General features: G+C 40.6%; 1 protein-coding gene across 3 annotated transcripts in view; it reads right to left on the minus strand.

Moving 5' to 3' along the window:
• Nucleotides 1–23,237, minus strand: part of dhx36 (DEAH (Asp-Glu-Ala-His) box polypeptide 36) — a 63,213-nt gene that overhangs the window by 34,481 nt on the left and 5,495 nt on the right. For all 3 annotated transcript variants that reach the window (XM_062060292.1, XM_062060291.1, XM_062060289.1), the window contains exons 2-13: nt 16,583–16,740; nt 16,436–16,501; nt 11,139–11,370; nt 11,021–11,059; nt 10,767–10,937; nt 10,609–10,688; nt 9,973–10,047; nt 7,138–7,304; nt 6,969–7,050; nt 6,760–6,900; nt 6,567–6,672; nt 4,250–4,337 (exon numbers count right to left, since the gene is read on the minus strand). In XM_062060292.1, the coding sequence (XP_061916276.1) occupies nt 4,250–4,337; nt 6,567–6,672; nt 6,760–6,900; nt 6,969–7,050; nt 7,138–7,304; nt 9,973–10,047; nt 10,609–10,688; nt 10,767–10,937; nt 11,021–11,059; nt 11,139–11,370; nt 16,436–16,501; nt 16,583–16,740 (1,405 nt within the window). The remainder of the gene's footprint in view (nt 1–4,249; nt 4,338–6,566; nt 6,673–6,759; nt 6,901–6,968; nt 7,051–7,137; nt 7,305–9,972; nt 10,048–10,608; nt 10,689–10,766; nt 10,938–11,020; nt 11,060–11,138; nt 11,371–16,435; nt 16,502–16,582; nt 16,741–23,237) is intronic.

The following is a 23,237-nucleotide window of genomic DNA, read 5'->3' on the forward strand; positions in this document are numbered from 1 at the left end:
GCATCGGATGGGGACATCTCTACGCTGCTGACCCGTCTCCGCTCGGGATGGTTCCTGCTGGCCCCACTATGGACTGGACTTTCGCTGATGTGTTGGACTTTCACAATATTATGTCAGACCCACTCGACATCCATTGCTTTCGGTCTCCCCTAGAGGGGCGGGGGTTACCCACATATGCGGTCCTCTCCAAGGTTTCTCATAGTCATTCACATTGACGTCCCACTGGGGTGAGTTTTCCTTGCCCGTATGTGGGCTCTGTACCGAGGATGTCGTTGTGGCTTGTACAGCCCTTTGAGACACTTGTGATTTAGGGCTATATAAATAAACATTGATTGATTGATTGATTGATTGATTGATTGATTGAGTAGAGCTTCTATCTTAACCCCCAAGACCTTGTGTTCATTTACTCTATTTATAGACTTCCCGCTAACTTTTATGTGTATGTTTTTTTCCAGTCCCCTTCTCCCGAAGAGGATTTAGTTTGTTTTTGAGAGATTTAGTGATAGTTTATTTATTAAAAACCACGAATGAATTTTTGACAATTCACTGTTCACTGTGTTTACTAATTGAATTAAATCTTTTCCAGAACAGAGGATGTTGGTGTCGTCCGCGAACAACACTAATTTTAGGACGTCAGATACTTTGACTATATCATTGATATATAATGTGAAAAGTTTTGGTCCCAAGACTGACCCCTGTGGAACCCCACAAGTGATAACTCGGTTTTTAGATATGTTATTTCCCATCTGTACAAATTGTGTTCTGTTCGAGAGATAACTTTTTATCCATTTTAAAGACTCTAACTTTATATGTCTGCAGTTTGTCAATTAGAATACTGTGGTTTAATGTGTCAAAGGCTTTTTTTAGGTCAATAAAAATGCCAATAGCATAGAGTTTGTTGTCTAGTGCATCTTTGATCAATTCTACAGTGTCAGTTAAAGCCATTCCTGTGGAATCTGTTTTTTCCTAAAACCATATAGGCTATCACACAACAGTCTATGTTTATCAATTAATTTTTGTAATCTGGTCTGAAAAAGTGTCTCTGAGATTTTACAGCATTGGAGTAGTAATGAAATCGGACGGTAATTTGAAAACAAATGTTTATCACCGCTTTTGTACAGAGGAAGCTCTTTCGCCTTCTTCATTTTATCAAGAAAAACACCATTTGAAAATGATAAACTACAGACATATGTCAGTGCTGGCACTAAAGCCATGGAGATGTTTTTTAACAGTCTCATTGATTAACCATATCTATCAGTGGAGGCTTTTGGTGAGAACTCTCTAAATAGAGAAGCCACTTCATGCTGTGACACTAGTGTCAGGAGCATGTGCTCTGTCATTAAAGTTAAAGTTAAAGTGCCAATGATAGTGACACACAAACTAGGAGTGGTGAAATGTTGAAGTGTTGCTATATATGTCTGTCTGCCGGAATAAATAAATTAATTCATTCATTCATTCAAAATTAATTCATTAATTTATACAAAACCTTAATGGTGTTTGGATGTTTGTTAAGGGCTTTATAGGCAGAATAGAGCGGCTCACATAAGCTCCATTGTAAGCAGACTTTTTATCGCATTTATTATTATCTAGAATGCAAAAAAAAAACACATCCGTCGTCATGTCTTTCATAATGATTGTGAACGATAGGAAAAAATCCCAAAAAAGTGCAGTTCCCATTTAACTACTTATTTTTGACAGCCCTAACAAAAAGGTTTTAAATGTTCTAAAATTAAAGTTAAGTTAAGTTAAGTTAAGTTAAAGTACCAATGATTGTCACACACACACTTGACCCATCCCCTTGTTCACCCCCTGGGAGGTGAGGGGAGCAGTGGGCAGCAGCGGTGGCTGCGCCCGGGAATCATTTTTGGTGATTTAACCCCCAATTCCAACCCTTGATGTTGAGTGTCAAGCAGGGAGGTAATGGGTCCCATTTTTATAGTCTTTGGTATGACTCGGCCGAGGTTTGAACTCACAACCTACCCATCCCAGGGTGGACACTCTAACCACTAGGCCACTGAGTCATGACTGAGTCCTGTTGCTGTTATCACTCCTTCAGTCAAAATAATTCCAGTGCACATGCGAGGGAGCAATGTTTCTGGCCAGTGACGGGCCCACCTGCACAAAATAGTCATTACATTTCTCCAGAATCCGCTCCTAATTTTCCTTCTTCACTCCGTTTATCTCGAAGTGAGTTGGAAATGACTTTGTCGTGGCTCTCCCAGCAACCTTGTTTAAATTTTTCCACAGGCTCTTAGTATAATTCCGGTTATCCGTCAATAGCTTATCATAATAGTACTTTTTCTGTTTTCTGATTAAATAAGTCACTTTATTTCTGTGGTATTTGTATTTGTCATATGTTTGCTCATTTCTGGCCTTTGAAAAGTTTTTATATAATTTATTATTTTTCCTAAATGCATTACTCAATGTTTTTGTCATCCAAGGCTTTTTATCTTTGGTGTTTTTTACTTCTGCATGAAGTAGTTATTACCGGACAGTGCATGTCGTATGATTCAATTAATGTGTTAAGGAATATCTCATATGCGGAGTTGGTATCCGATTCACTGAATACACTATTCCATTCTTTGTTAATCATGTCACGTTCAAAGGTCATGATTCTCCTTTCATTACAGAGCCTTCTAATGGTTTTTGTTTCTGGCTTTTGAAGTGTGCAATAATCCAAACTACAGACTGTGAATACCGGAAGGTGATCGGATATATCAGTTACCATAAGACCGCTAGTTATTTCAGTGTCTAGTATGTTGGTAAAAATATTGTCAATTAGAGTGGCGCTCTGCTTCGTGATTCTACTATGGCGTGTGATAAGAGGTCGCAAGCCATAGGCATACATAGAGTTAACAAAGTCCTAATTCTGGTTGTTGTCATTGGGGTTTAACAGATCAATATTAAAGGCCTACTGAAACCCACTACTACCGACCACACAGTCTGATAGTTTATATATCAATGATGAAATCTTAACATTGAAACACATGCCAATACGGCCGGGTTAACTTATAAAGTGCAATTTTAAAATTCCCGCCACACTTCCGGTTGAAAAACTCCTTTGGATATGATTTATGCGCGTGACGTCACAAAATCCACGGAAGTGGTCGGACCCCATCGACCCGATACAAAAACCTCTTGTTTTCTTCGACAAAATTCCACAGTATTCTGGACATCTGTGTTGGTGAATCTTTTGCAATTTGTTTAATGAACAATGGAGGCTGCAAAGAAGAACGTTGTAGGTGGGATCGATCTGTGTATTAGCGGCTAAGTACAATACTTACAGCAACACAACAAGGACTACTTACTACGCCTAGCCGATGCTTGCCGCCAAACCCACGGATGAAGTCCTTCGTCGCGCCGTCGATCGCTGGAACGCAGGTGAGCACGGCTGTTGATGGGAAGATGAGGGCTGGCTGGCGTAGGTGGAGCGCTAATGTTTTCATCATAGTTCTGTGAGGTCCGGTTGCTAAGTTGCTAAATTAGCCTTAGCGTCGTTAGCAACAGCATTGTTAAGCCTTACCAGGCTGAGAATTTTTAACCGTGTAGTTACATGTACATGGTTTAATAGTATTGTTTATCTTCTGTCTATCCTTCCAGTCAGGGGTTTATTTCTTTTGTTTCTATCTTCATTTGAGAACGATGCTATCACGTTAGCTCAGTAGCTAAGTGTGTCACCGATGTATTGTCGTGGGGATAAAAGTCACTTTAAATGTTCATTTCGCGTGCTCGACTCTCATTTTCAAGAGGATATAGTATCCGAGGTGGTTTAAAATACAAATCCGTGATCCACAATAGAAAAAGGAGAGAGTGTGGAATCCAATGAGCCAGCTTGTACCTAAGTTACGGTCAGAGCGAAAAAAGATACGTCCATCACTGCCTCTCTAGTCCTTCACTGTAACGTTCCTCATCTACGAATCTTTCATCCTCGCTCAAATTAATGGGGTAATCGTCGCTTTGTCGCTCCGAATCTCTCTCGCTCCATTGTAAACAACGGGGAATAGTGAGGAATACTAGCTCCTGTGACGTCACACTACTTCCGGTACAGGCAAGGCTTTTTTTTATCAGCGAGCAAAAGTTGCGAACTTTATCTTCGATTTTCTCTACTAAATCCTTTTAGCAAAAATATGGCAATATCGCGAAATGATCAAGTATGACACATAGAATGGATCTGCTATTCCCGTTTAAATAAAAAAAAATCATTTCAGTAGGCCTTTAAATTACTGGCGTACACTTGGTGTGTGATTACCTGATCGGAACATCTGCTGCGCCATTAGTAGGTCGTTGAGGCTGCTGATGTTGTCCCAGCCGGGCAGGAAGACCAAGATTGCACCGTCCTGTTAGGAAACAAAAAAGGTGTGGTGGCACTAAGAAGTAGACACTGGGAACAAAGCAAAGCTTCAACAAGAAACAAAATACAGCAGAAGCACGGTAACTAAGGATTAGCATATTAAATCTGTCCCAACAGTTTACACTGTTTTTCACTCTTGCAATGCTGTTTGTACAGGTATTTATGTATTTATTTTTAACATTTTATTTATTGTTTTTCTTGTATTTTAACTGCACCTAACAGAGTAGCCACCCGTATATTTGTCATGCTCCCATGTTTGATGGCAATAGGGCATTCTATTCTATTTTAAGGATTAGGATTGTGACCAAAATAAGATGTGGTCCTCATGGAGTATAACCTGCCACATTCATTGGGACGCCATGTTCACCAGGTTGGAATTTGTGTTGGAACCATGTTGGAGCCGTGTTAGTGCTAAGTTAGAACTATGTTTGAATTGTGTTAAAGCCATGTTAGACTCCTGTTAGACTCATGCTAAAACGATGCTACAATCATGTTATAGCCATGTAAGAATCATGTTAGAAGCATGCTAAAATCATGTTCGAGCCATGTTAGAATCATGATAAAACCATGCTACAATCATGTTAGAGCCATAATAATAACATTGTCTGTGTTATTATTATTATTAGCTTTTATCTAGTTTGCACTTTGTCTGTATTATTACTATTATCATTATTATCGACTCATCTTTGCCTCATTCTTTTTATGTTCCTATTCTAATGATGTTGGATCTGCGTTGTTGTTGTTGGGGACAAGTGTTGTAAATTAGCTTTGGCTACAAACACTATGATGCATACATTGGATAAATGTTTCAGATATCTATGTTTCTGTATCTGTCCCTATTTCAAATAAACCTTTATGTAAGAATCATGTTTGAACCATGCTAAAATCATGTTCGAGCCATGTTAGAATCATGACAAAACCATGCTACAACCATGTTACAATCATGTTTGAGCCATCTTAGAGCCACGCTACAACCATGTTAGAGGTGAGAGTCAGTCTATTTTTATTTTATATTTTCTCTTATCGAAGTACAGCCATATTATGAAAGAAAAATCAGGATGATAATAAGCTGGTTGTGCTTTAAAAATAACTTTGCAATAAATCTCCTCAGGGGAAGCAGACATTAAAAAAATATACTCTTATCTGCCAGCACTGCGGGGCTTTAAATTATGTCTCATTATTATCACCAGTTATCTACCGTTATCACTCTGTGTGAGTGTTGTATTAACTACAATTTAAGTAAGTAAAACAGGAGCAAGTGTAGTGGTGACTCACAGGAATGTCTATGAATGCCTGCATGTCATTACCTTGGGTTTCTAATCATGAACCACAGCAATGTAATTAACCAACACAATCAAGACAGCTGAGTCACATCCTTCATTCAAGAGTCCGTCATGGACAATCAGTCGTTTCTCTTTTTGCTGTCTGACAATGCCACAGTGAATCAGCTGTTTCAATGGCTGATTGACAGATGTGCTTTATTATGAGAAGGGCTAATGACTTCGCTTTTCTGCGTTAATCACTTTCAGTATCACTTTCTTATTTCAATGACCTAACCGCTGTCATTAAAAAAAAGTTTGATGCGCAGGCTCAGCACGTCAATGTGCATCACAATAAACACGCAAGGGGCGGAGGGGTGAGCCAAAGAGGGAAAGAAAAGCTCTGTGCCTGTCAGGCACAAGGACAGCAAGCGGCGGTAACATAGCGTGAAAATAAAATATATACCGGTATAGTGGTACTGTCCCAAATACATATTGCTTTTTAAGATATACCGGTATGAAGTATAAAACCGGTATGTCACCCAGCCCTAATGCATATGCATTCATGATTTAGAAGGCAAACCTTAAATTACAACTACATACTGTATGTACGACTAAAGAAAAGAGGGACTCAACGAAAAGCTGGAGACAGGGGGGAAAAAGAAAATGAGGATGCAGTGGGAGAGCATTTGTGCATGTTTTCATTAGCACAGATCTGCTACCAAAGACATTTTTTCTGATCGTATGTCGCAATGTGCTTGGAAGCTGTTCTTCCAATCTGTCTTCCGACAAATGCACGGCATCTGACATCAGATTCAGCGCACACTTTATTATGTAAAAAATATTTATGTAAATATGGCAATAATAAATATACAGAACATGTGATACTTGTGATATTTGTGCAGCTGTACAGTACCTAATGAAGTGTCCGGTGAGTATGAAAGGGGCAAACTCACCCCTTCGTTTAGCACAATATGTCGGATAAGTGCCAAGATTAGCTCTAGGTCAATCTTGTCGTCAGCGTCCAGCATTTCAAGAGCAGTAATAGTGTTGTCAGAGTATCTGTGGGAAAACAGGATATACATTTTTCAGCTGAAATAAAAGGAAGCAAGGACAATATTATTATTATAGCAAAAGCCCTCTACTAACCTAGCTTGTAGAGTGCGAGCATAACAAGGCCAGCTCTCCTTGTATTCCGCCTCCTTCTCCTCCTTCTCAGGTCTTGAGTGATGCCCCTTCATGAAGCCTCTCTTCCACGCAGGGCGACAGTCTTTACTCTTTGGACGATATCTGGCAAAAATAAGTTATTCATTTTAAGATGGAACAGAGTCAAGCTAGGTGCAAGTTAATGCTCTTACCTTGTCATCTCCACCACGTCCTCCAAGAGGAACTCTTCCACTGGGAACGTCAAACCCGGGATGTGGATCATGGGGCAGTTGTCTAAAAAATTTGACAATGAGTGAGGAGCAAACTAATTACTTCACAAATTATTTATCTACAAAATACAACATGTCACACATCTTATACCAAAATATTTAGAGAATTTCTCCGCATTGAGCGTGGCGCTCATTAGGATGATCTTAAGGTCTTCTCGAAAGTTGAGCAGGTCCTTGACAATTGTGAGCAAGACGTCAGAGTGGAGACTTCTTTCGTGAATCTCATCCAAAACCAAGTGGCTGATACTCGATAAGCGCCTGAGTCAAATAAGAGACCAAGTTAGTTTTAATGGCTTCTTATAGTACATATACAGTACAATGACACAAAGTACATGGGATTCTAGTAACGAAATAATTATCAGTAATTTTTAACTTTTATAGCCCTTTAAATCTCCTCACTCTTTTCTCTCTAATGAGGAAAAAGTGTCAGCTTCCCAAGAAATATATTATTTGTTTTAATGCTTCAACCTGAAATATACACATGAAATATCTATTATACTTTGGGGGATTTGATTATACATATACATATCCATATCCATCCATCCATCTTCAACCGCTTATCCAGAATGGGGTCGCAGGGACAACAGCTCTAGCAGAGAACCCCAGACTTCCCTCAGAGAGGAGATGTAATCCCCCCATCTGGTCCTTGGCCTGCCGCGGGGTCTCCTCCCAGTGGGACGTGCAATGAGGACCTCCCTAGGGAGACGCTCGTGAGGCATCCGCACGAGATGCCCCAACCACCTAAGCTGGCTCCTTTCCAAGCGAAGGAGCAGTACATATACATACTGTACACACGCACACGCACGCACGCACGCACGCACGCATGCACACACGCATGCACGCGCGACTTGTCCAGGTTGTACCCCGCCTTCCACCCGAGTGCAGCTGGGAAGGCTCCAGCACGGGGTATTGTTTTTAACTTTGTAAAGCACTTTGCGTTGCATTTCTTTTAGGTATGAAAAGCACTTTATGAATAAAGTTGGATTTGATTTGATACATGTTTTTAAAAATAATTTCAATAAAATTACATTTCTGTATATAAATATACACATTTCTATATATGTATTTACTGATTATTATTAATATTATGCCATGGGATGCGTAAAAAAAAACTGGGAGCAACATTGATTTTCAGTTATTCTATTTCAAACAAACACAAAAAACTCACTCAAATAGGCATCTCCCTAAAATTAGCTGTAAATATAATAATTTTTATGGTATTGTAATTTAATTTGTGCTGAAAAATCATAGAAAAAGTGTAATCACATTAAAAACATTTGATTAACTGCAGTAAATTACTTGCGTGCATAATTTAAATTAACTTTAAAAAAAGATATATTTACACAAATGCAATTATATTGTCAGAATGAAGGAAGGAACATGTTAGAAATGTACATCATTGATTTGCTCAAACATTGTTAACTTATCTTAAGGGGGTTTATTTGAGGTGAAATGTTCCATTATTCATGTTTACATTATGGAGCTATTTGCTTCAATATGAAAACTTTTCTATTTACTAACCCTGTTGAAGAACCTGTTAAGTTCAATCATCGAGGTTCCGCTGTAGTCCTAAGAGAAAGCCTAGCATAAGAATTACTTTAGTTTTTATTAACGGATCAAAATTGTAATTAAATGGATTTCAATAAGACTAATGTTCATCATTAGAAACAAATGTAGGTGTTTGTGTAGCCTTACCATTTAAATCAGGTTTACATTTTTATGAATATCCTTTGGCAAATTCTACTTTTATATTTATTCTAAACAGCCAAAATTGCTTGATAAATTGGCTGGCATAAATTTGGATCTTTAAAGGGCTAAGAGGACATCACACCAACATTTTTACACAAATGATTATAAATATATACACTGTATTTTCCACACTATAGGCCGCACCAGTATATAAGCCGCACCCACTATTTTTTTTTTGTGAAATGAGATAATTACATAGAAAGATTTTGTAAATGTTTATTTAAATTCCTTTTTCCAAACGGTGCCTGTAACACGGTAGTAAAACGGCTGATTAAACAAAACAGAGAATTCATTGATGTCTTTATTCATCCTTTATAAGATGAACAAGATTCTTTATTGTATGATAAGGTTCAAGATCTTTATCAGGATTATGCTTCCTTGTACTTTATAAAATCTTTGAGTTTGAACAGTTTCCTAAAGTGGCTAATTCAAGCACATTGTTTGATTTATTTGCTTCATCCATTCCATCATTTAGCTGTAAGCAAAGAAAAATTCTTAGATTAGCCGCACGTTTGTATAAACCGCAGGGTTTAGAGCTTGGGAAAAAAGTAGCGGTTTATAGTCCGAAAAATACAGTAATAATGACTTCAAATGTTGAGTAGCTGGCTCATCTAGCATTTTGTACAAATGTAGCTCCCTCTGACATGTCAAGGATGTCAACTGCGATTTAAAATGATGCCATTTGTGTTTTGTACCTCTGTGCACTCATCTGTGTTTGTGCTCACTGGACTGAAATGTTTCTACCGTACAGAAAGAGACAAGTATACATGTACTGTACCAACCTCTCGGCCAGCTACTGTGTAAACATGATGCAACAAAAAATTGCAGCATTTTAACAGACTGCCCTATGGCAGTCTGTTAAAATGCTGCAATTTAAAATTCTGCAATTTAAAATGACTCACGATTGCTAAAGTCGTGCCTATTTCGGGATGAGTACAACTGAGACAACAATAAAAGTTGGCACCCTTGTTTCGATACTCGTAATGCAAAGACTAACGTGCGGGGATGAGTTAACAGTGTTTTGAGTCTGCCTCAAAGGATGGGGAGCCATAATAATGATTTTTTGCACTGACAGCCGAGTCAAGCACAATGCAGCAGAGTGACACAAAGGGAAGATCGGGCAGCCAAGAGCAGAAAGCGAAAAGTAAGAGAAGAAGATGTGATGAGGAAAACTCACGAGTCTGAGCGAAGCCACTGCAGGATAATGCCGGTGGTGCAGTACAGGACCGAACCTTGTTTTCGTGGTAACTGGCTGGGGAAAAAAGAGAAAAATAATTACATTTTCCAACAGACACAAAATATGTTTGATATAACAGGTTACAGATGCTTAGTCTAAAATATGTAAGTTTGTCACACGGCAGTAACATCTACAATTACAGGAGACAAGAACACCACAAAATTACTTTGGGGGAAAAATTGGAGGCCATTATTTTTCGACAGTCACAAATAATTATCTTCCAGCTGTGTTACTTATCCCGTATCATTCTGCCTTTATACAATGTACTAGTTGGCGCTTCCACAACTTGTATTTATGGAACTTTCATTTCCAACACTTAATATCAAGCCAGAATGTTAGTGACAGACAGCTGCATGATTTTAATGAAACCCAACTATTTTGGGTGATTCATATACTGTACATGGGGAAAATGTCTGTTTAATGCACTGCAAATTACAACCACAATAATAAAATCATTGTTAAATGAATACTTCCACAACATCAACCAAAATGCATAATCTCATTAGAGATGTGCGGCCAGAGGCTGATATTGTGTTATGCAATGATTATGCATGTGCTCTCAATTCTGACACTCACCTTTCCAAGCGAATTTGGTAACCACACGAATTTCCATTGCCAACACTTTCTGCCCTCTCTGCCGCCACACGCTGTGCTACCTATGTGGACGCAGACACGCCGAGTCTGTTTAACTGTTAGGGAATTCAATTTTCCGGGGACATCTCCAGGCGACGTACCGAAATGGCGCTGATGCGACGAGGCTGCGTGCAAACCACCCGACACATTGAACCCACGCCTCGGTTGATGTGGTCGTCTAGAATGAACTGGGTCACCTGAGTGGTCTTCCCGCATCCAGTCTCACCGCTCACAACCAGGACTTGGTTGGAGTTGATCAGCTGGACCAGCTCCTGGTGGGAGACAGACAAAACGAGGTAAGATTAAGGAGAAAGATTGGTGATTTTAGAATGTATACGTGAACAAAAAAACAAACCTCTTTTTTTCCATAGGATGGCAATTTTTCTCTAAATGTCTAATAAGAAAAGAGCAAAAGCATCTAAGCACGCATTTGACAGCACTGTGAGAAATGTCAGCCTCTCACTAATGCTCACCAGCATCTCCTTGTACACTGGGTGTGATTTTTTCCTCTGCAGATCTCTCCGCAACGACTCATCCAGTGAATGGTCTCTGGCTATTTTCTGAAGTAAAAACTCAAAATCTTTGTCATTTCTCTTTGGTTTCTCTTTCTCCTCCTCCCCTTGCTTCTGCTCCTCCTTGTCATCATCATCATCATCATCATCCCATGTGTCAGGAGTCTCATCTTCAACTGCCTGAGAGATGAAACTAATTGAAAGAAAATTATTGATTAGTGATTGGACCACTCACATTTCATCTTAAAAGAAATGAAACTCCCAAATACTTGAGAGTAGTCAGTGTACAGATTGCATAGCAGTGCAGATTTGCTGTTGCCTGAAAATGTGTTAACCTACAGCCATTATTGTCTAAATAGCTGGTAACACAAGTGAGCACCAAGATTATTGTGTCTTGCATGATTTAGATCAGTAATTCTCAAACTGTGGTAAGCAGGCATGTGATTTGAACTTAATGAAAAAGACTGAAAATAAGCCAGGGGTCTGGGGAACGCAGGTTTTGTGCCCTAGTGGGGGGACAAACAGTACAAACAATGTTTATTCTATTAGCTAACTTCCTTTGTCTGCCTGTGATTTATAGCATGAAATAACAAATATCTTGCAGTCATGTTGTTTATGTTTCAAAATGATTAAACTATTCAATGTCAAAATATAAACAGTAGAAACAATGAACAAAATGTCAGCTACTGTCTTGTTGTAAAACACCAATGTAAATGAAATGTAGTATTTAGACAGGCTGTACTGCAGTAAAAGTCATCACGTCTGCCACAATCATGTGTGTTCTTAAATGTGTGTTCCACGTCTTCCATGTCGAGAGCAGTTTTGATTTGGGCTTACATAGTAAACAACTAAAAGGAATGTGCTGGGCATTATTTTATCCAGACGCATACATTTGTACAAATGTGGCCAAGTAGACACATTGTGGGTTTCCTGGACGTGGTCTACATCGCTAAAAGAAGAATCTAAGGAAGAGAATCCCTTTGCCATCTTCCACTAGTTTTTCTAATATATAAATCGCCTGCTTGAATATTCCCTCTTCTATTCTCCGACTCTCTCCTCGTCATTTGGGATGTCTGTTGTGATTTCACTTCCTGGTTCCATGACCCGCTCTATATTGCCTCTGATTGGCCTGTCCCTAATGTTTTGCCCTAATCTTAACCAATCGTGACTCATCAAACCAACTTTTAAACTGTCGACAGATACTCTGGCCTGGATGATGTCATATCTATCTGGTCGGTCCAAACGTGTTGATAACACAACATCCAGTTTCACTGCTACTGATATTGGCCTGCCACAAGGCTCTGATATCGGCCCTCTTCTTTTCTCCATCTATATAAACCACCTGCCATCTGTATGTGAGGATGTAAATATCCAGATTTATGCAGATGACAGGGTTATTTATACTTGGGGAAAGGACGCTGAAACGGTTGCCAGAAAACTTCCAGCAGCCATGGAGAAGGTGGCAAGATGGCTACTGACTCTTGTCTTACATTAAACATTAAGAAAACGGCAACAACGTATTTTGTAAACAAATACAACATGTCATCCTTTCCAAATATAACTGTTAATAAGAAAAAAATTCATAATGTATCGTTACCTAGGTGTCATTTTAGAGCCAACACTAGGCTTTAAAGAACATGTCAAACAGATGTGCCAGAGTCTTAAATACAACATCAAAATGTTCAATTGTATCAGGAATTCATTAACACTGGAGGCAGGTCAAACTTATTTTAATGCAATGATTATGTCTCCTTTTTATTATTGTATAACATGTTGGTCCCAGGCAAGCAAAATTAGTTTGAGGCCATTGGAAACTTTGCACAAACAATCGCTTAAAATCCTTGAGCGAAAACCACAACACCACCTTCACTGTTTAGTTCTCCAAAAATATAGACTGTTAAATTTAGCTAACATTCAAAGATTAGCATCAATACGAATGGCCCATCGAATCCTAAATAACACTGCAACAGCGCCACTTAAGTATTTTGTCCAGTTTACATCTGCTGTGACAACTAGAAACACACGAACCTCCACCAGGGGGCAGTGTAGCGTACCAAGATGTAAAACATATTTTGCACAATCAGCCTTTTCATATAAAGCCATAAAGGAATGGAACGACCTCAAAACAAACTTGAAATGTCTAACAGATTACTCTTCATTCACAATTGAAGTTAAAAAGTGGCTTTGGAGCAATTAAAGTTGCTCACACAGTCACTAAGGTGGGCACTATGATTGACACATCAACTTAAAGGCCTACTGAAATGAAATGTTCTTATTTAAACGGGGATAGCAGGTCCATTCTATGTGTCGTACTTGATCATTTCGCGATACTGCCATATTTTTGCTGAAAGGATTTAGTAGAGAACATCGAAGATAAAGTTCACAACTTTTGGTCGCTGATAAAAAAGCCTTGCCTGTACCGGAAGTAGCGTGACGTCACAGGTTGTGGAGCACCTCACATCTGCACATTGTTTACAATCATGGCCAGCAGCAGCGAGAGTGATTTGGACCGAGAAAGCGACAATTACCCCATTAATTTGAGCGAGGATGAAAGATTAGTGGATGAGGAAAGTGAGAGTGAAAGACTAGAGGGCAGTGGAAGCGATTCAGATAGGGAAGATGCTGTGAGAGGCGGGTGGGACCTGATATTCAGCTGGGAATGACTAAAACAGTAAATAAACACAAGACATATCTATACTCTATTAGCCACAACACAACCAGGCTTATATTTAATATGCCACAAATTAATCCGCATAACAAACACCTCCCCCCTCCCGTCCATATAACCCACCAATACAAATCAAACACCCGCACAACACACTCAATCCCACAGCCCAAAGTACCAGTCACCTCCGTAAAGTTCATATAGCACATATATTTCCCCAAAGTTACGTAACTGACGTGCACATAGCGGCACGCACGGACGGGCAAGCGATCAAATGTTTGGAAGCCAAAGCTGTACTCACGGTAGCGCGTCTGCTATCCAACTCAAAGTCCTCCTGGTTGTGTTGCTGTAGCCAGCCGATAATACACCGATCCCACCTACAGCTTTCTTCTTTGCTGTCTTCATTGTTCATTAAACAAATTGCAAAAAGATTCACCAACACAGATGTCCAGAATACTGTGGAATTTTGCGATGAAAACAGACGACTTAATAGCTGGCCACAATGGTGTCCCAATATGTCCGCACAATCCGTGACGTCATGCGCAAACGTCATCATACGAGACGTTTTCAGCAGAATATTTCGCGGGAAATTTAAAATTGCACTTTACTAATCTAACCCGGCCGTATTAGCATGTGTTGCAATGTTAAGATTTCATCATTGATATATAAACTATCAGACTGCGTGGTCGGTAGTAGTGGCTTTCAGTAGGCCTTTAATGTGTATTATATTTATCCATGAGAGCATTTTGTTGTAAACTGTGAGGTGTGTGTGGTTGTTTTTACAAATGATGACAGATGTGAACAAGAGCATGTATTGTCTAGTTATGATGTAAAGGAGGGGTGGTTGTAATGTATATTAAGTACCGTATTTTCCGCACTATAAGGCGCACTTAAAAACCTCAAATTTTGTCAAAAGCTGACAGTGCGCCTTATAATCCGGTGCGCCTCATATATGGACCAATATTGAGCCTCCAACAGCTAAAAGTTTCAATCAATCAATCAATCGCAACTACAGTAAGCAGCCGCCGACTTCATTTTCCCCCGTAGAAGAAGAAGAAGCGCGCGGTGCATGCTGGGATATATGACTGCGCGAGGCGTGCCGTTTCATTTCCCCCGTCTTCATTTTCCCTCGTAGAAGAAGAAGAAGCGCGCGGTGCAAGCTGGGATGTATGACTGCGCGAGGCGTGCCGTTTCATTTCCATTTGTTTGTTTATGTTGTGTGACATTAACGTTTGAGCAAAGTTGAGTTATTGATATATTTTTATTGCTCTGCACTATTTCGAGTGTTACTATATTGTGATTGCACTAACATTTGATTTACCATAACAGTATCACTGTTTTTACGTGTTTATTGAATCAGGGAAAAGTTCCCCTCCACTGTGTGATATAAATGTTGCACTACATGTTACACCTTGCTGTTGTTAAAAGATAAACAAAACACCACGTCACTGACTTTACCTCGGGGAAAATAATAAAACATCTGTTTATTCATTTCGGGAGTAAACAGAGTTGTCAGAACGCTGGTTTGTAATCTATTAATAAAGTTTGACTGACCTATCTGACTGTTTTGTTGACATTCCCTTTAGCGCAGCTCCATCTAATGGATGCATAACGTAACCCCAGCCTCTACTGTAGCGTCTATTCTATGCGCTTATTAATGCGGTGCGCCTTATAATGCGGTGCGCCTTATATATGAACAAAGTTTTAAAATATGCCATTCATTGAAGGTGCGCCTTATAATCTGGTGCACCTTATAGTGCGGAAAATACGGTATGTGTCAATGAAGGGGCATTTTATGTCTTTTTTAATTTTATCACACGACGGAAAAATCACATGCTTGGGTAAGTGTGCCACAAGTGGTACACGGGCACCATCTAGTGGTACGCTAAATAATCACTTGATTTAAAGTACAGGTTTTTTTATTTATTTCCCTATATCTAAAACACAGTGTTATTGTTTAAACTGTGTGTAATGTTACCGAGGCCAAAAATACACTTGGTAAATAAAACCTTGGCCTTGTGTTTAATGAATACTTAGGCCTACTACGTAATTGTATTTTAATGTTGTTCAATATAGTGGTAATTGGAGAACCAAGTTTTTTCTGAGGTGGTACTTCGTGAACCACTGATCAAGATAATTAAGCCAAGCTTGTTGATAGTAGCATTGACTGCAGCCAGTACTGGGAAACTGCAGTAGTATATTGAGAGACATTAATAAAGTGAACTGCAGTAGTATATTGAGAGACATTAACTCCAATTTGTTCTGCAGCATCATGAGACAAATCCTGATTTCCTTCCTTGGGATACTGGGCCTCGTGGCAGTTTCCCAACATGGTAAGTCCAAACACAAAAAGTGTCTCGCTAGGGAAACAGGTCGTGATGGAATGACTAAGTATGGCTCGAGATTTGAACACAATTTAGTACTCTGGGGCATCCTCAAGCAGAACATCCACCAGCTGCACCGGTGATGGAGAAGTGGACGAGGATTCCACTAACTACCCTTGCAGATCTGATTAATTCCATGCCCAAAAATTGTATAGAAGCAGTGCTAGACAACAACGGTGCTTACATTAAATATTCACATTTTGTCTTACCCTTCCTCCTCGGATTTCATGTCAGCCTTCTGTTTAACTTGCTCGGGCATGTCTCCATCAAAGTAGCTGCATCAAATAAACATTGAAAGCCTCAACAACCTAGATTTTGAGTTTTCTCATCACATTATTGTATGTAGAAGTTCTCACCAATGACCACTTTTGTTAGAAGGTGTACGCCAGCTGTGGGAAGCAGAGGCTCTTGCATCTCTTGTTGGTCGTTGTGCACCCGACTGGTCGTTCTGGACAGAATCCAGCAGCTTGATGATGTTCTGCTCTCTGGCCTCATCCATCTGGACCACTGCCCGCTACATACATGCAGGGGGGGAAAGAGTTTGACAACAAATGCTTGTGAAAAGTACTAATTAGTCGACGACAGATGATGCTGATTAAACACAATAGTCTAATTAGAACAGAGCAAAACATACATACACTTAATTGCCAAAAGTATTTGGCCAACAATCCAAATGATCAGATTTAGGTGTCCCAATCACTTGGCCCGGCCACAGGTGTATAAAATGAAGCACTTAGGCATGGAGACTGTTTCTACAAACATTTGTAAAAGAATGGGCCGCTCTCAGTGATTTCCAGTGTGGAACTGTCATAGGATGCAACCTGTGCAACAAATCCAATCCTGAAATTTCCTCGCTCCTAAATATTCCAATGTCAATCGTCGGCTTTATTATAAGAAAATTGAAGAGTTTGAGAACAACAGCAACTCAGCCACCAAGTGGTAGGCCACGTAAACTGACAGAGGGGGGGTCAGTGGATGCTGAAGCGCATAGTGCAAAGACTTTCTGCACAGTCAGTTGCTACAGAGCTCCAAACTTCTTGTGACCTTCCGATTAGCCCGCATGTGGGGTTGTTTTTCAGGAGTTGGGCTTGGCCCCTTAGTTCCACTGAAAGGAACTTTGAATGCTCCAGGATACCAAAACATTTTGGACAATTCCATGCTCCCAACCTTGTGGGAACAGTTTGGAGCCGGTCCCTTCCTCTTCCAACATGACTGTGCACCAGTGCACAAAGCAAGGTCCATAAAGACATGGATGACAGAGTCTGGTGTGGACGAACTTGACTGGCCTGCACAGAGTCCTGACCTGAACCCGAAATAAACACCTTTAGGATTAATTAGAACAGAAACTGAGAGCCAGGCCTTCTCCACCAACATCAGTGTGTGTTCTTAATTTCCCTGTCAAATTGGTCCCAGCGAGTGGGAGGGGCTATGGGCTATTTAAATTGGAAAATGCCATTTTTCTGACAGTAGTCTGCTGTCTGTCACTGCCAGAGGAGGTTCTCTGTCCTGAGCAGAAGCTCAGGGGCCGTACTTATCAAGCTTCTTAGAGTGCCATTTTACACTTAAGTCCTGAGAATTTGCGAAATTTAGTCCTACTCTCAAACTTAAGAATAAAAGCTTTTTATCAACTTAAGTCTAAGAATCACTCCTACTCTCCACAATATTTAAGAGACCTTCAGAGGTGTCTTAAGTGGTTAGGAGTTGCCAGCAGGGGATGGCACTGAGGCGAGAGAGACGTGCGCGAACGTTCAGGGAACGGAACAATGTTTTGTTTTTTTTGATGACGAGCAGCTGATCAAACGGTATCGTTTAGACAGAGCGGATATTATTTTTGTCACAGATTTAATACTTTTCGATTCCTTATTGATTTCTGCATGTGTCTGCAGTGGGCTAGTATATATAGAGCCACCCACACCAGTTTCAAATTAGTTGCCTAATTAATGAATTGGAAAGAAAATGTTATGACAGTAGCGTATGTGTGTGGCCGTGAGGTGAGTGACGTCAGTGAGTGTGTGGGCGATAGAAGAGAGGGAGTGGTAGCGTGAGTGCGGGCGGGGACTAGTTTGTTTTGTATTATTTTGTAGTTTATTGTCAAAATATACACTCCCATTGTCCACTTAAATATTTCCAAGATATTTCTTTATTCTTAGACAACGGATTCCCTTCCGTGATTGGTCATTTCTATGGACACAGAAATGACGTCATCTAAAATTCCGTTTACGGCACATAGTAATGTCGTAATTCAGCTCTGAGTGTGACACTTAAGATTCAGTCCTACACTTCGCTGAAAGTGTGAGTAAGACGCTTGATAACTAACTTTTAAGTGCAGCTTTCAGCGAAGAATTTATTTACTCTTAAGTCAACTCTTAGCAGACTTCTTAGGAGTAATTCTAAGAAGCTTGATAAGTACGGCCCCAGGTCTCCATGCATCAAACATCTACTGAGGTGATTATTTTGATGATGAGAATATGTTGTGTTGTAACCGGTTAAATTAGTTTTGTTGATTGCTAATTGATTTAGCTAAATCTGTCTTGATTACTTAATACTTTAATTTGACATATTAAATTATTGACCTTTGATTGTGAATACATGTATGTTGTTATAATGGATGATTTACCTTTTGGATTATTTGATTATTTTTAATATGGACAATGGACAATCCTGCCCACCCACTCCACCTGACAATTGAGGGACAGCGGAGTTCATACTCCAACAGGCTCCTTCAACTTCCTTCCCGCACTGTGCGATTCAAGAACTCCTTCATTCCACACTCCATCCAGCTATATAATCACTCGCCATACAGCAATAGATGACATCTGCCTATTACCTGACACCTGACATGTTAGCTACTTCTCTTTGTTTATAATGTTTATAATGTCTATTTTCTATTTCCTGCTGGACCTACTCTCTATTTTATGCTGCTGCTGTCACATGTACTGTATATACTGTAATATTGTACATGGTCATTGGTATATATTGTATATATGTTATAGACATAATATAATATATCTGTAGATATATTATTCTGTACACATATTATGTATATATTTGTATATATGTTAGATTTTTTATCGCTATATTAGTCTATTTATACCTGCATTGTCCTTTCACTTTCCATCATTGTAACTGAGCTACTGTGTTGAACAATTTCCTTTTTGGATCATTAAAGTTTGTCTAAGTCTAAGTCTAATATGCTTATTTTGATGAATTATTTAGGCCTATTTAACGCATGCGACTTTGAAATTGATTTAGAATATAAATGTACTATACATAATATACTATACTAATATTGCCTCTCTTTATTACTGTTGCAGATGTTGGGCGCTTTGTTTCCTCTTGTTGTTGTTCACCTTTTGACACTTTGGGTTTTAAATACATGTTTATAAACTGTTACCAACTGCATGCCTTGCCATCCTTGGTTTGAAAGTCTGGTTTGCAAAGATGACATTACCTTCACCCGAGGCGGGGCGTGACAGTGTGACCTCACCAATGCGCTTTTAGAAGAATAGTGGAACATTACTTTTTTTTTTTTTTTTTTTTTATAATGTCCTGCACAGCTTCTTGGGCAAATCATATAGCATATGTAGATGCCCATATCAGCTGTTCAGATTTACTTTACAAAAGAGAAGTGTAGGATACTTCTCTTGTTGCCTTATTTGTATTTTGACTTTATTAAATGTATTTATATTATCATTTGGTGCAGCCGGGCAGGAGGGGATAGAAAAGAGAAAAAAAGGAAGACAGAGGGGGGAATTGTGGGGACAAGAGGGGGATTAAACGGAGAGACAAAAACAACAACAACAACAACAACAACAACAACAACAGAGCAACATCAGCAAATACGACATGTACAAATATGATGGTAAAAGTAATAGCAAATAAGCAGTTAGCGAAAATAAAAAATAATACAGAAATGACAATGAGCATTATTACACTAAAAATGGAGCAATATGAATACCAATAGAAATAGTGCCATTGATAATAAACAATACCAATACTTTACCTTTATTATCAACAATACAATTGTTCAAATGCAACAATACAAGAATGCAGAAAAATGGAGGGGAAGAAAGAGAAGCAACCTACATCAACCTTGTAGATTGTTATAGTAGCAATAGGTTAAGCTTTGTCAGTGTGCCATGTGTTATACCCAGTTTACCCTAGGGCAACAACGCTAATATATGTTTGATGAAACGTGATTATGTGCATGAGTGTATGTGTGCATATGTACTTGTATATGTACATTATGTGTATATGTGTGCTTGTACAGTGAATGTATATGTACAGTATGTGTATATGTGTGTTTGTACAGTGAATGTATATGTATAGAATGTGTATGTGTGTGTTTGTACAGCGAATGTATATGTACAGTATGTGTATACAGTATGTGTGTTGTACAGTCCCTAAATGGTCTGGCCTCACAATACTTGACCGAGCTGCTGCATCACCATACCTCATCTAGAGCCTTGAGGTCAGCTGACCAAATGCTTTTGGCGGTCCCCAGATCCAGGCTAAAGACCAGAGGGGACAGAGCCTTTTCCGTTGCCGCCCCTAAGCTCTGGAACAGCCTTCCCCTCCACATTAGGTCAGCCCAGAGCCTGGGGGTCTTCAAAACCCTCCTTAAGACCTACCTCTTCTCGCTGGCCTTTGAACCGAGCTGAGTCCGCCCACTAGGCCACCATAACTTTTTATAGCTAGGCGGTATAGCTCGGTTGGTAGAGCGGCCGTGCCAGCAACTTGAGGGTTGCAGGTTCGATCCCCGCTACCGCCATCCTAGTCATTGCCGTTGTGTCCTTGGGCAAGACACTTTACCCACCTGCTCCCAGTGCCACCCACACTGGTTTAAATGTAACTTAGATATTGGGTTTCACAATGTAAAGCGCTTTGAGTCACTTGAGAAAAAGCGCTATATAAATGTAATTCACTTCACTTCACTTTATTCGACCCCTTTTACCACATTGCATTTGCACTATCTTGTTTAGCACATTCATTGTTTATGTTCTTTGTTTGTTTTTTGTTTTGCTTAGTTTTTTGTTTTTTGTTTGCTCCATGCTTTTTTAACCTTTAAAGCACTTTGGTTCAATCTAAAAAGTTGTTGAAAATGTGCTATATAAATAAAGTTGACTTGACTTGACTACAGTGAATGTATATGTACAGTATGTGTATATGTGTGTTTGTACAGTGAATGTATATGTACAGTATATGTATGTGTGTGTTTGTACAGTGAATGTATATGTGTAGTATGTGTACGTGTGTGTTTGTACAGTGAGTGTATATGTACAGTATGTGTATATGTATGTTTTTACAGTGAATGTATATGTACAGTATGTGTATACAGTATGTTTGTATAATGAATGTGCGCGTGGATGTACGAACTTTGAGTGTGTAAATATGTACTGTATTTGTATATGTATGTGGGAGCGTAGGTACCTATGTATGTGTGTCTGTATGTGTGTGAGTATATGTGAATTTGCATGTACAATACATTTGACTCCCAGTGTGTGTGCGGGAGCCAGAGTACGGCCCCAGCCTCCCCGAGAGCCCATCCCACAAACAGTAGGTGCGGTGCACAGGGAACCAGGGACCACCGCCCCCACGCAGCCAAGCCGGACAGCGACAGGAACCCCAGAGCCTGGCCCACCGCGCCGCCCACAAGGGCCAGCAGCAGGCCGCAGACAGACGCACCCGGCAGAGGACAAGGCACGAGAAAAACAGGGGGCAGCCAGACCCCAAGCCAGCGAGAGACCACACCCCACACGGACAGAAAGGCGGGACGCCCCGCCCGAGGGGCCCGGAGACCCCCCGCAACCAGACGGGAAGACCGCCCCCGCCCCACCGCCAACCGTGCCCCCACGAGCCCCCACCCCACCCCCGGAGAGCGCGGCGAGGCCAGCCCACGGCCACCCCACCCAAGCCGGCCGCCACAGGACCACCCAGCACGGGGCCACGGGAACCACCCACCACACCCGCAGGGACCCCAACGATGGAGATGGAACAACCAGCAACCGCCCCGCCGAGTCCCCCCCTGAGGTAGGGGTAAATAAATAAATAAAATAAATAAATAAATAATAATAATATTAATAAAATATATTTAAAAAATAAGAATAGATAAATAATTAAATCTATTTAAAAAAAAAAAAAAAGAATTAAAAGAAGATCACAGACATGCTGACACACAAGGTCGCTACCCCAACAACTGGCCGACTCGCAGCACCTCGGAATACCCTGCAGCACCAAGCTATCACAGTAGACACAGGGACTAGACCCAGCAGGCCCCAACCAAGACGGGCACCCGGAAGGGATGGACGGTGGGACCCAGGAGCTCCAGACACGCAGTCCGGATGCAGTAGCCTGAGGCGCCGACCCCCACCCGACAGGCAGGCCCAGAACGTACTCCCAGAAATATACATACATATATATATACATACACATAAACATACACATGTACACATACACACACATACACATATATATACATACATACATACATACATACATACATACATACATACATACATACATACATACATACACACACACACACACACACACACACACACACATACACATACATATACACAGTTTGTCAGCCCCGACAACCACCACGCGCGCGCGCTGCCACCAGTCACAACATCAGCCACCCCCTGCACCAGACCCAGCAGCCACGGGCGCCCACACCACAAACAAACGGCAGCAGAAACAGCAGCCACAACACCCCCAGACAGCCAGCACCACCCAATCAAATCAAAGCGATCAAAAAAAAAAACGCGACCGGCAACCACACGCCAACAGGATCACAGAGACCAGCCAGCGCCAGCCCGCCAGCAAGCCCAAACGCCAACACGCAAACAAGAGACACCAACACCCCCCCCCCCCCCCCACCAAAAGACCCCACCACCCCAACCCAAACCCGCACAAACACACCAGCGCCCAAACAACCGAGACACAGCATCCAGACCAGACACAGGCGCCGCGCCGCCACCACATCAAGTCGCCAACAGAGACCCCACA

The sequence above is a fragment of the Entelurus aequoreus genome, linkage group LG10 (assembly GCF_033978785.1).
Source record: "Entelurus aequoreus isolate RoL-2023_Sb linkage group LG10, RoL_Eaeq_v1.1, whole genome shotgun sequence".
NCBI classification, from domain to species: domain Eukaryota; kingdom Metazoa; phylum Chordata; class Actinopteri; order Syngnathiformes; family Syngnathidae; genus Entelurus; species Entelurus aequoreus.